Genomic DNA, 13742 nt, shown 5'->3' on the forward strand with positions numbered 1-13742 from the left:
TCATGGAGCGGTATGCCTTTTGATCGAACTCTTTACCATTGTCGTCAGGGCCCAGATGACTTGTGGTTGGCATTGGCATCGTGTATCCCTTGCAGTCTTGCATTCCAAACTTCTTCAGGCAGTCTTTGAGGTATTTCTCTTGAGATATGAAGATGTCGTTGCTTTGCTGACGAATTTGAAGACCAAGAAAGAAATTAGCTCACCCATCATGGACATCTGATATTGCTCTTGCATCATGTGTCCAAACTCATCACTGTATCTTTTGTTAGTGCAGCCGAAGATAATGTCATCCACATAGATCTGGCACACAAATAGTTCACCGTCGTATGTCTTCGTGAAGAGAGTGGGATCCAGTGAACCAGGTTTGAAGCCTTTGCTCTTTAGGAAGTCTTTGAGTGTGTCATACCAAGCACGAGGGGCTTGTTTTAGGCCATACAGTGCCTTGTTGAGCTTGTAAACCATGTCAGGATGTTTTGGATCTTCAAAGCCAGGTGGTTGTGCAACATACACTTCTTCTTCAATCTTGCCATTGAGAAAAGCACTCTTCACATCCATTTGATACAGGAGGATGTTGTGATGGTTGGCATAGGCTAGCAGAATGCGGATGGCTTCAAGCATAGCCACCGGAGCGAATGTTTCATCAAAGTCAATTCCTTCCACTTGAGTATATCCTTGAGCAACAAGATGAGCCTTGTTTCTGATGACTTGACCATGCTCATCTTGTTTGTTGCAATAGATCCATTTTCTGCCTATGACATTGTGCTTGCGAGGATCAGGACGCTTGACCAATTCCCACACATTGTTTTGTTCGAACTGTTGAAGCTCTTCTTGCATGGCTTGAATCCACTCAGATTCCATGAAAGCTTCAACAGCTTTCTTGGGTTCAGATATAGAGACAATGCAAAGTGCCCACAAAAATTTGAAAGTTGCGTTGCTCTTGACCGAGTAAGGGGACCCGGTGCATTGATGCTATCAATTATCTTCTCAATCTGTACTTCATTCGCAACACGAGGATGAACTGGATGAAGACTTTGCTCTTGCTGATCATTGTCTTCATCTTCAGTATTGGCTTCAGGCTGAGCAGAGTCTTCAGGTTGATTTGGTGCAGAAATGATAAGTTCCTCTTCAACCTGTGCCTCTGAAGGTATGATTTCTCCAATACCCATAAGCTTGATGGATTCACTAGGTGGAACTTCATCTAGCACATTTGGCAGGTGCTCTCTTTGCGAGCCGTTAGTCTCATTGAACCGCACATCCACAGTTTCAACCACTTTATAGTGAAAGAGGTTGAAGACTCTGTAGGAATGTGAATCCTTCCCGTAACCAAGCATAAAACCTTCATGTGCTTTTGGTGCAAATTTTGAAGTGTGATGTGGATCCTTGATCCAGCACCTTGCACCAAATACTTTGAAGTAGCTGACGTTTGGCTTCTTACCAATTAGTAGTTCATATGATGTCTTCTTTAGAAGCTTGTGAAGATAAACACGGTTGATGACATGGCATGCAGCATCAATAGCTTCAGGCCAGAACTTCCTTGGAGTCTTGTATTCATCAAGCATCGTCCGAGCCATCTCAATGAGTGTTCTGGTCTTGCACTCCATGATGTCATTCTGCTGTGGTGTGTATGGAGATGAGAATTCATGAGTGATGCCCAATGTATCAAGATAAGTGTCGAGGCCGGTGTTCTTGAACTCTGTGCCGTTGTCACTTCTTATGTGCTTGATCTTGATGCCATAGTTTGTCATGGCATGATTGGCGAATTGTCTGAAGACATCCTACACTTCAGTCTTGTAGAGAATTATATGCACCCAGGTATATCTAGAGTAATCATCAACAATAACGAAGCCATAGAGACAAGCAGTAGTAGTAAGAGTGGAGTAATGAGTAGGGCCGAATAGGTCCATGTGAAGCAGCTCGAAGGGACGTGATGTAGTCATGATTGTCTTTGAAGGATGCTTGGCCCTAGTCATCTTCCTGGCTTCGCAGGCACCGCACAGATGATCCTTTTTGAACTTGACGCCCTCGATGCCTACGACATGCTTCTTCTTCGCGAGAGTGTACAAGTTCCTCATGCCAGCATGCCCTAGCCGCCGATGCCAGAGCCAGCACTCTGAAGCTTTTGCTAGAAGACATACTACCAACTGTGGTCCTGCTGAGAAATCTACCATGTATAGATCACCTTTTCGGTACCCTTCAAAGACTAGAGACTTGTCAGATTCCATTAGCACAAGGCAACGATATTTTCCAAATATCACAATCATGTTCAAGTAACAAAGCATGAGACATACATTAAGTTGAAACCAAGGTGAGGGAGTCCTGGATTAGGGGGTCTCCGGATAGCCGGACTGTTAGACTATGAAGATGCAAGATTGAAGACTTCGTCTCATGTTCGGATGGGACTCTACTTGGCGTGGAAGGTAAGCTAGGCAATACGGATATGTATATCACTACAGGAAACTGCTAGTTTGCCGTCAGTGAGCGGCTTTGCCGTCAGCATTTCGTCAGGGTAGACGGCAAAGAAAACTTTGTCGTCATGAGATTACGGCAAAGTATGACTAACGACAAATCTGCTCTTTGCCGTCTGTGAGCGCACTGGCTGACGGCAAACCTAGAGAAAGGATGACGGCAAAGAAACCAAGACGGCAAACTGGCTCTTCGCCGTCTGTTGTTTCATTAAGTGACGGCAAAGGATGGACACGTGTCTAGTTTGATGGTAGGTAACGGTGCCCCAGTTTTGCCGTCTGTGTTTGTTATCCACTGACGGCAAAGTTAGTTGCTTTGCCGTCTGCCTGCTGTCCTACTGACGGCGAACTAATAGAAAAAAAACCTGGCACCGAGCCTTGCTTTGCCGTCTCCTTTTGGTCCCACTGACGGCAAAATAATGGAAACTAAGAAAAGAAAATCCCCCACCCGACCGCATCTCCCCGATTGCTCTGTCTCGACCGCACGCTAGGTTATCCCCGCCCGTCCCCGGCTCGACCGCGCCGCCGCCACCGCCCGTCCCCGGCTCCACCGCGCCGCCATCGCCCGTCTCCACCTCCACCGCGCCGCCGCAGCTGGTCCCCGCCTCCACCGCGCCGCCGTCGGGACCCTTGTCCACTGCGCCCCCCACCCGTCCTCCTCCAATGGCGCGACCGCCACCGGGCCGTCCTCCCCTGCCCTAGCGGCACGGCTGCCGTGGGCAGCACCGCCGCCGGCTCCCTCCTACGCATCCGCCGCCGCTGGTTACCACCGAAGCGGGGCACCACCTCCCCCTCTGCCCCACCCCACGGTGAGCACCGCTCCCATCTCTGTTCATATTCTTTTAGATGGATAGATGTATGGATTGCAGTATATGTGGATGGATTTATAGATGTATGCAAGGATGGATGCGTAGATGGATGTATGGATGATTGGCTGATGGATGTATCCCTTTCCATTTTCTTCTGCCTAAATTTTTTAGTATAAGGCAGCCTTGTGCTTGTCCATGCTGATTTGCTGATGGATGTATGGATGATTTGCTGATGGATGTATGGATTATTTGCTGATGGTTGTTCTGCAAGGCAAAATTTCAACTTTTGATTAATGCTCGTAGGAAATTAAATGCTTAGTTTTTTGCAACATGCTTAGATTGGAGAAGACAAGCCAGAGAGTCTAGTCTTGCTACACATATATATAGTTGTCAACTGTGAGATGATGTTGATAATGTTTTTATCAGATTGTTTCACGAGTGCTAATGTTGGTTGTGTCGGTGCTTTTCATGTGCAGGGATTTTCTCTTCACCTCGAGGAGCATTGTCCGTCCCGTTGCCATTGCCATCATTGTTCGACTACCGCCTCTACGGTCTCGGGGTGAGCTTGACTGTCATCTCCTCCCCCTCCCCTATTTGCTTCGTTCCGGTCGTCGTGCCGATGCCACTAGATTTTATTTTCATGTCAAGTCTCGTAACCTAGGCGTCTCCCGTTCGAAAGGGTGGCATCTATAAATATGCATGGCTTTGCATATTTATAACCGTCGTCCTTTCGAATTGTCCACATTATACCACATGAGGCATTCTTTGAGCTCTGCTGATTAACCTGCAGATATCTAACTTGAATAAAAATCTGTGACGTGGATACTTTGCTGTAAATCTTGGTTCGACCTCTAGTTATTAATATATGAATTCCTAGAAAGAGTACATATTCAGTACTGGAGCTCCCTATGTTGGAAAACTAGTGCGTACTGTATTTCTTAATTGTGTTATTTGTATCTAGAGTATATTTCTAGAACCTGGGTGCATATATATATACCTGATTTTTGGACCTGTCAATTCAAAGAAATATGTGCATCTGATCATCTTTATTGAATGAAATTTCTGAGCAACAATGTTTAAAGGAGCCCATCTCTGGGCCATAGTGCTTGGGTGAATGGCTGGGCACAATTTTTTTCACAGGATATAATTTCTGCGATTTGTGGCTGTACAGAGTACTTTTGTGTAGTAAAGCTGGGTTGAAAATATGTTGATCGCTTGAAGCTGGGTTGAAAATATTTCTGCGATTTGTGGCTGTACAGAGTGCTTGGGTGAATGGCTGTGTACAGAGTACATAGTGCTTGGAGCTCACTGACGCTGCAACCTGAATCCACATGTTGATCGCTTGACATGTAGTTTTTTCGTCAGTTGACACTATCTTCCTTCAGATGCATTCTGCACAAATCACATCCATCCTCACATGTACTAGATCATATAGCTAATATGTTAGCAGTACACGTACTACACTGCACCAAACAAATTCAGTTTCCATAACCAGTACACGTACTACTAGCAGATTTTACTTTATTTAGATTTTATAAGAAACCTCAGACTTAAAGGTTTGAAAATTACTGCACCAAACTAATTTTCTCTATATTTGCAGGATTTCTATAGATGCGGGGATGGAAAGTTGGAGGAGGCATGAGCAGTTGTCAACAAACATTGCCCGAAGCTTATGCATAATCTGATGCATGAGGCTATAAGAGTCTTGATAAGAGAGCCGGTAGGAGACTCCGTCTTGAGAAGGACAAGTACATGGAGGTAAAGCATATTCATGCTTGTTATTTCCTCAACAGGCTGGCACTCAATTTCTTTTTGACATATATGAGATGCAATTGATCAATTAGGTTACTCCGAGATGGTGCGTCGATAAGGGGGAGTGTTGGGAGCGGATCATGGACTATTGGTGTTCCAAAGAGTACAGGGCGAAAAACAAAGATTATAGAAATCGGCGAGCCGCAATGCTGGATCCACCACATCATCAAGGCAACTTGAACGTTATGGAGTTCGGTGAACGTTGGGTATATCTTATGGAGTTCTTCATAAGCTCTTTCTTGTCATACATGTTGCCAATCCTTGTGATGAAATCTTAATCATGTTGCTTTGGTTGCAGGCGTCTCACCATAATGCTCCACTGCCCAACCTTTTCGTCTCGTATGCTTTGGTCCATAAGGCACCGTACAAAACAGCCACGCCTTACGATGAGAATGACACAGCGTCCGCATACTCCAACAAGACCGCCTACGATCGGATGGAGAAATTTAAAGGGATGGCAAAAGAGTTGAAAGGGCCCGAGTATGATGTGACAACAGAGCCTCTTGACCACGCGTTGGTCATGATCTCTGGAGAAGGCAGGAAACATGGCAAGGAAGCAATTGCAGGAGGCATGTTCCCTAGTTCCTCCCGTAGCTCTCTCCCTGAATACAAAGCTCGGTTAGGTATCTCAAAATCTTCTACATGTAAACGCTCGACTCCAGCTATGGTTGAGATGGAGGTATTCTATACAAGTCCTTCTATATATGTTTGTTTCTTACTTACTGTTGGATTGAAGATGCGATTGCCATGCCATATTTTGCAGGCCCGACTAGCGGAGTTGAGGCGAGTGGCGGCGGAGGAGAGGGCGGAGGAGAGGCGACTGGCTGATGAGAGGACGCAGCAAGCGGTGCAGCAGGCGGTGCAGCAGGCAGTGCTGGCACAAACTAGTCAATGCTTTGCAATGTTTGCGGTTAGTTCCTTAATTGCCAAAGACATACATGAACTCTTCTACCACCAGTACTTAATCTTCACTCAAACATAATTTGCAGGCTTATTGTACCCAGAATGGTATGCCCGCTATGACAATGCCTCATCAATCAGGCCATGGATCTAATACTGATGGATCTTCACATGCACGAGGCCCAAGCGACAACAACCTTGGTGGTTCTCCGAATGTATGAGATCGAGTATGGTTGGTGGTTCTTTTGTCTGTTTGGCATATTGATGATTTCAAGCACGTTATTTGTTCTTGTGCCAAAACGTGACAGTCACCATTCAATCTTGTATGCTATGGAACTTTGTCCTGGGACTATATGCTATGGAACTTTGTTCATTGTTGCTTATATTTGCTATGGAACTATATGTTGTCCTGTTATGGTTCTGTGCTTTGAGGATCTTTGGTTATGGATTAAGGCAATTACTATATTGTGTATTAAACTGTTTAATTGTGTATTAAAATTTGAGATTATAAAAAAAGCTTTGCCATCTAGGGACATACGGCAAAACTGCCACATGTCGCTAGCCTGTGCTTCTGCTGGAATGTTGCCGTCTAGCCAACAGGACGGTTGACGGCAAAGAGGTGACTATTTGCCGTCTGGGACAGCCCTACCAGATGGCAAAGTATGCATCTTTGCCCACTGGGGATCGATCGACAGACGGCAAAGTCCAGCTATTTTGCCCACTGGCCGAAGAACGACAGACGGCAAAGTATGAGTTTTCCTGTCTGCATGCCGCGACAGTTGACGGCAAAGTTAATAGACTTTGCCGTCTGCCTGGACGGCCGGTAGACGGCAAAACACTTGACGCCGTCCGTCAGTCCATCCGTTCCGTCTGCTGCAATATTTTTCCATCTGGCTTTACCCGCTGATGGCAGAAGGTATAGACTGACGGCAAAGTCTTTGCCATCAAGCAGAAAAAATAGTAGACAGCAAAGTATTCTTTGCCGATTATTCTTCGCCGTCTGACTTTGCCGTCTACTTCCTGACGGAAAACTCTTTGCCGTCTGGATTTACGTCTTTGCCGTCTGTTATCCACAGACGGCAAACTAGCAGTTTCCTGTAGTGCCTATACTAAGCGAGAATACTGCTTGTGCATCCAATCCCATAAACCCCAAAGTTATTCCATATGAGTCCACTATACCTTCCTATATACGGTATCTACTTGCCGTTCCAAGTAAATTTGTATGTGCCAAACTCTAAACCTTCAAATAAACATTTTGTTTTGTATGCTCGAATAGCTCATGTATCAACTAGGGTTGTTCGTATCTTCCATGTTAGGCGGGTTATTCTCAAGAGGAGTGGACTCCGCTCCTCATTCACGAGAAAATGGCTGGTCACCGGGATGCCTAGCCCCATGCTTTATGCAAATCAAATCAAAATAATTTCAAACAAAACTCCCCCCGGGACTGTTGTTAGTTGGAGGCACTCGTTGTTTTGAGCAAGCCATGGATTGATGCTTGTTGGTGGAGGGGGAGTATAAACTTTACCATTCTGTTTGGGAACCACCTATAATGTGTGTAGCATGGAAGATATCGCCATCTCTTGGTTGTTATGTTGACAATGAAAGTATACCACTCAAAATATTATTTATCTCTATTTCAAAATCGAGCTCTGGCACCTCTACAAATCCCTGCTTCCCTCTGCGAAGGGCCTATCTATTTAATTTTATGTTGATTCATCATCCTCTTATTAAAAAGCACCAGTTGGAGAGCACCGCTGTCATTTGCATTCATTACTGTTAGTTTACATTGAGTATGACTTGATTGGATCTCTGTTACCATGAATTACAATGTCTAGTCAGTCCTTGATCTTTAAAGGTGCTCTGCATTTATGTTTTACGGTCTCAGAAAGGGCTAGCGAGATACCATCTTGTTATATCATATTATGATTGTTTTGAGAAAGTGTTGTCATCCGAGATTTATTATTATTGCTCGCTAGTTGATTATGCCATTGATATGAGTAAACATGAGACCAAAGTGTTATTGTGAATGTGGTTAGTTCATAATCTTTGCTGAAAACTTGAATGCTGGCTTTACATATTTACAACAACAACAAGAGCAAACAGAGTTTGTAAAAGTTTTTCTTTATCACTTTCAGTTTGTCAACTGAATTGCTTGAGGACAAGCAAAGGTTTAAGCTTGGGGGAGTTGATACGTCTTCGTCGTATCTACTTTTCCAAACACTTTTGCCCTTGTTTTGGACTCTAACATGCATGATTTGAATGGAACTAACCCGGACTGACGTTGTTTTCAGTAGAATTGCCATGGTGTTATTTATGTGCAGAAACAAAAGTTCTCAGAATGACCTGAAACTCCACGGAGATTATTTTTGGAAATGATAAAAAATACTGGCAAAGAATCAAGGCTAGGGGGCCCACACCCTAGCCACGAGGGTGGGGGGCGCGCCCCCTACCTCATGGCCCCCCTGGAGATCCACCGACCTCAACTCCAACCCCATATATTCGTGTTCGGGGAGAAAAAATAAAGGAGAAGGATTCATTGCGTTTTACGATACGGAGCCGCCGTCAAGCCCTAAACTCTCTCGGGAGGGATGATCTGGAGTCCGTTCGGGGCTTCGGAGAGGGGAATTTGTCGTCGTCATCATCAACCATCCTCCATCACCAATTTCATGATGCTCACCGCCGTGCGTGAGTATTTCCATCGTAGGCTTGTTGGACGGTGATGGGTTGGATGAGATTTATCATGTAATAGAGTTAGTTTTGTTAGGGTTTGATCCCTAGTATCCACTATGTTCTAAGATTGATGTTGCTATGACTTTTCTATGCTTAATGCTTGTCACTAGGGCCCGAGTGCCATGATTTCAGATCTGAACCTATTATGTTTTCATGAATATATGTGAGTTCTTGATCCTATCTTGCAAGTCTATAGTCACCTACTATGTGTTATGACCCGGCAACCCCGAAATGACAATAATCGGAACCACTCCCGGTGATGGCCGTAGTTTGAGGAGTTCATGTATTCACTATGTGTTAATGCTTTGGTCCGGTACTCTATTAAAAGAAGGCCTTAATATCCCTTAGTTTCCGTTAGGACCCCGCTGCCATGGGAGGGTAGGACAAAAGATGTCATGCAAGTTCTTTTCCATAAGCATGTATGACTATATTCGGAATACATGCCTACATTACATTGATGAATTGGAGCTAGTTATGTGTCACCCTATGTTATGACTGTTACATGATGAACCACATCCGACATAATTCTCCATCACTGATCCATTGCCTACGAGCTTTCCATATATTGTTCTTCACTTATTTACTTTTTCATTGCTATTGTTATCATCACTACAAAATACCAAAAACATTACTTTTGCTATCGTTACCTCTACTATCATATTACTTTGCTACTAAACACTATGCTGCAGATATTAAGTTTCCAGGTGTGGTTGAATTGACAACTCAGCTGCTAATACTTGAGAATATTCTTTGGCTCCCCTTGTGTCAAATCAATAAATTTGGGTTGAATACTCTACCCTCGAAAACTGTTGTGATCCCCTATACTTGTGGGTTATCAGATATCAGTCAAGCGAGTACGCAAAAAGACTGGCCTCAGCATTTCAGCAAACTGTTCAAATTCTTCATCATCATTCTTTTTAGTTGACTTAGGTGGAAAAGGCATAGGTTTTTGAACCCATGGTTCTCTTTCTTTACCGTGTTTTCTAGCCACAAAGTCTCTTTTATCATACCTTTTATTCTTAGCTTGTGGGTTATCAAGATCAACAGGTGGTTCTATCTCAACATCATTGTCTGGTTCTTTATTATTTGGTTGGGTATCTTCATGAATATTAGCATTATATTTTTCATTATCACTAGGTGAGTGTTCATTACCAGACTGGGTTTCAACATTAGAGATAGAAACTTCATTATCATTGTCAGGAGGTTTTTCTATTTCGGGTTCACTAGGAGCATGTAGAGTCCTATCATTCTTATTTTCCTTTTTATTTTTAGAAGGACTAGGTGCACTAGTGTTGGCTCTTTGTGAATCTCGTTCAATTATTTTTGGGTGCCCCTCAGGATAAAGTGGTTCCTGAGTCATTTTCCCTCCTCTAGTTGCAACTCTAACAGCAAAGTCATGCATATTATGATTCATTTCATCAAGTAATTCTCTTTGAGATTTAGCAACTTGTTCTAACTGAGTTTGAACCATAGAAGCATGCTTTCCAACACCTCTAACATCATTTGATATTCTAAATAACAAGTCACTCAAGCGAGCAATCGTATCAGAATTGTATTTCAATTGTTTCATAACATTTGCATTGAGGTGATCTTGTTTTCTAATATAGTTTTCAAACTCATAAAGACATTGACTAGGATGCATATTGTGAGAATTGTTATTATCATTGAACTTCATAAGAGAATTTACCTCTACCACCTTAGGCAGTGGTGGTGTATTAAGCCCGTGTATTTCTTCAATAGGAGGTAAAAAATTTAACATCCTCAACTTTAATACATTTTTCCTTCATAGATTTCTTTGCCTCTTGCATATCTTCAGGACTGAGATATAATATACCCCTTTTCTTTGGAGTGGGTTTAGCCGGTGGTTCAGGAAGAATCCAATCATCATAATTTTTCGATCTATTATTCAATAATTCTTCAGCTTGTCCAACAGTTCGTCCCCTGAAAACACAACCAGCACAACTATCTAGGAAGTCCCTAGAAGCATTGATTAGTCCATTATAGAAGATATCAAGTATTTCATTTTTTAAGTGGATGATCAGGCAAAGCATTAAGTAATTGGCAAGGCCTCCCCCAAGCTTGTGGGAGACTATCTTCTTTAATTTGCACAAAGTTAAATATTTCCTATAAGGCAGCTTGTTTCTTATGAGCGAGAAAATATTTTTGAGAGAAGTGATAAATCATATCCTGGGGACTACGCACACAACCAGGAGCAAGAGTATTGTACCAAGCTTTAGCATCACCCTTTAATGAGAATGGAAATAATTTGAGAATGAAGTAATAGCAAGTTTTCTCATCATGAGTAAAAAGGGTGGCTATGTCATTCAACTTAGTAAGATGTGCCACAATAGTTTCAGTTTCATAACCATGGAAAGGATCGAATTCAACCAAAGTAATTAACTGTGGGTCGATGGAGAATTCATAATCCTTATCATCAATAAAGATAGGTGATGTAGCAAACTTAGAATCACATTTCATTCTAGCATTCAGAGATTTTTCTTTATACTTGCATAGTAATTTCTCTAGATCATCTCTATCATTGCAAGCAAGAATATCTCTAGTTGTTTCTTAACTCATAACATAACCTTCCGGTGCCTTAGGCAATTCATATCTAGGAGGGCTAGTTCTAGTAGGTGTTTCAGGAGTTTCAGTTTCAAGCTCATCATCAGATTCAACAACATCATGTTGTATAACTCTAGCAATTTGTTTATCAAGAAATTCACCAAGTGGCACATCATCATTATCAAGCAAGGTACTAGCATCATCATAAGCATCATTCATAGTAGAAGTAGCATCATCAATAACTTGCGACATATCAGAATTAATAGCATGTGGTGGTGTTGCAAGTTTACTCATAACAGAAGGTGAATCTAAAGCAGAACTGGATGGCAGTTCCTTACCTCCCCACGTCTTTTAGGGAAATATCTTAGTATTAGCATCCTTCAGATTCTTCATAGTGATAATATGATAATAATCCCAAGTGACTCAACAAATATAGCTATGCTCCCCGGCAACGGCGCCAGAAAAAGGTCTTGATAACCCACAAGTATAGGGGATCGCAACAGTTTTCGAGGGTAGAGTATTCAACCCAAATTTATAGATTCGACACAAGGGGAGCCAAAGAATATTTGAAGGTATTAGCAGCTGAGTTGTCAATTCAACCACACATGGAGATTAATTATCTGCAGCAAAGTGATCAGTAGCAAAGTAGTATGATAGTTTTGATAATAGTAGCGTTAGTACCAGTAACGGTAGAAGTGATAGCAGTACTTTTGTAGCAAGTGTAACAGTGATGATAGCAGTAGTAACTTAGCAGAAACAATATAAGATAAATTCGTAGGCATTGGATCGGCAACTTGTTGGATGATATTCATCATGTGACAGTTATAACCTAGGGCGATACGGCACTAGCTCCAGTTCATCGATATAATGTAGGCATGTATTCCATAAATAGTCATACGTGCTTTATTAAAAGAACTTGCATGGCATATTTTGTCCTACCCTCCCGTGGCAGCAGGGTCCATATTGGAAACTAAGGGATATTAAGGCCTCCTTTTAATAGAGAACCGTAACAAAGCATTAACACATAGTGAATACATGAACTCCTCAAACTACGGTAATCACAAGAAGAAGTCTCGGTTATTGTCACTCCGAGGTTACGGGATCATAACACGTAGTAGGTGACTATAACTTGCAAGATCGTATCTAGAACATGAATATAATGGTGATAACATAAACGGTTCAGATCTGAAATCATGGCACCCAGGCCCAATGTGACAAGCATTAAGCATGGCAAAGTCATAGCAACATCAATCTAAGAACATAGTGGATACTAGGGATCAAGCCCTAACAAAACTAACTCGACTACATGATGAATCTCATCCAACTCCTCACCGACCAGCGAGCCTACGAAGGAATTACTCACTCCCAGTGGGGAGCATCATGGAATTGGCGATGGAGAAGGGTTGGTGACGACGAAGAACAAAGATCCCACTCTCCGGAGCCCCTAACAGACTCTAGATCTGCCCTCCCGAGGAAGAACATGGCTTGGCGGCGGTTCCGTCTCGTGGATCGTGGTAATTCTTTCTCCCTAATTTTTTCTCCGAAAATAGGAATTTATAGCGTTGGTTTTAGGGTCAGCGGGGCCACCAGGTGGGGACAACCCACCTGGGCGCGCCAGGAGATGGGGCGCGCCCTGGTGGGTTGTGCCCATCCAGGGGCCCCTCTCCGGTAGGTCTTGGCTCCAGAAATTCTTATACATTATATAAAAATTCCTTGCAAAGTTTCGTTCCATTCCGAGAACTTTTATTTCTGCACAAAAACAACACCATGGTAGTTCTGCTGAAAACAGCGTCAGTCCGGGGTTAGTTTCATTCAAATCATGCAAATTAGAGTCGAAAACAAGAGGAAAAGTGTTAGGAAAAGTAGATACATTTGAGACGTATCAATCCTCGATGAGGGTCCTTGCCTCCCGAGACTTCACCAGTATGTCGTCGATGTAGGCCTCAGTGATCCTCCCGAGTTGTTGGCCCAGAGCAATGTGCATCAGCCGCTGGAAGGTTGCTCCGGTGTTACACATCCCAAAGGGCATGCAGGTGTAGCAGTACACCCCGCACGGGGTCAGGAAGGCCATCTTCTCGACATCTTGTACCGCCATCTTGAATTGGTGGTACCCTGAGAATGCGTCCAAGAAGCACAACAGGTCGCACTCATCCATGGAGTCGACGATCTGGTCGATGCGTGGTAGCGGAAAGGGGTCTTGAGAGGCACACCTTGTTGAGGTTGGTGAAATCGACGCACATGCACTCCTTCTCCCCTTTCCTGGGCATGACGACCGGGTTTTCTAGCCACTCCGGATACCGCACTTTGTGGATGACACCAGCTTCTTGCTGTTTGCGGGTCTCCTCGACAATGAAGGACTGCTTCTCCGTGGACTGCGTCGCGCCTTCTGCTTTACTGGGCATACATTGGGGCACACATTCAGGTGATGCTCGATCACTCCCCTTGGGACTCCAACCAGGTCCTTGGG

General features: G+C 43.5%; 1 protein-coding gene and 1 long non-coding RNA gene across 2 annotated transcripts; both read left to right on the forward strand.

Moving 5' to 3' along the window:
* Nucleotides 1-2934: 2934 nt before the first annotated feature.
* Nucleotides 2935-4966, forward strand: LOC125541691. The gene is made up of 3 exons (XR_007297623.1): nt 2935-3271; nt 3748-3830; nt 4872-4966. It is a non-coding gene; the product is annotated as an uncharacterized LOC125541691 (long non-coding RNA).
* Nucleotides 4967-4968: 2 nt separating this feature from the next.
* LOC125541690 lies at nt 4969-6403 on the forward strand. Its single transcript, XM_048705030.1, has 5 exons — nt 4969-5029; nt 5116-5289; nt 5382-5762; nt 5847-5993; nt 6073-6403. The coding sequence occupies exons 1-5, from the start codon at nt 5024-5026 to the stop codon at nt 6202-6204; spliced, it is 840 nt and encodes a 279-aa protein (XP_048560987.1). The 5' UTR covers nt 4969-5023; the 3' UTR covers nt 6205-6403.
* The last annotated feature ends 7339 nt before the right edge of the window (nt 6404-13742 follow it).

This window comes from Triticum urartu, chromosome 2 (genome assembly GCF_003073215.2).
Source record: "Triticum urartu cultivar G1812 chromosome 2, Tu2.1, whole genome shotgun sequence".
Classification (NCBI taxonomy): domain Eukaryota; kingdom Viridiplantae; phylum Streptophyta; class Magnoliopsida; order Poales; family Poaceae; genus Triticum; species Triticum urartu.

Bases quoted from the DNA above. Each gene is read 5' to 3' on its own strand.
- LOC125541690 (XM_048705030.1), top strand. The intron at 5,290-5,381 runs GTATATCTTATG...CTTTGGTTGCAG, and splicing joins TGGAGTTCGGTGAACGTTGG to GCGTCTCACCATAATGCTCC. The intron at 5,994-6,072 runs GTTAGTTCCTTA...CATAATTTGCAG, and splicing joins AATGCTTTGCAATGTTTGCG to GCTTATTGTACCCAGAATGG.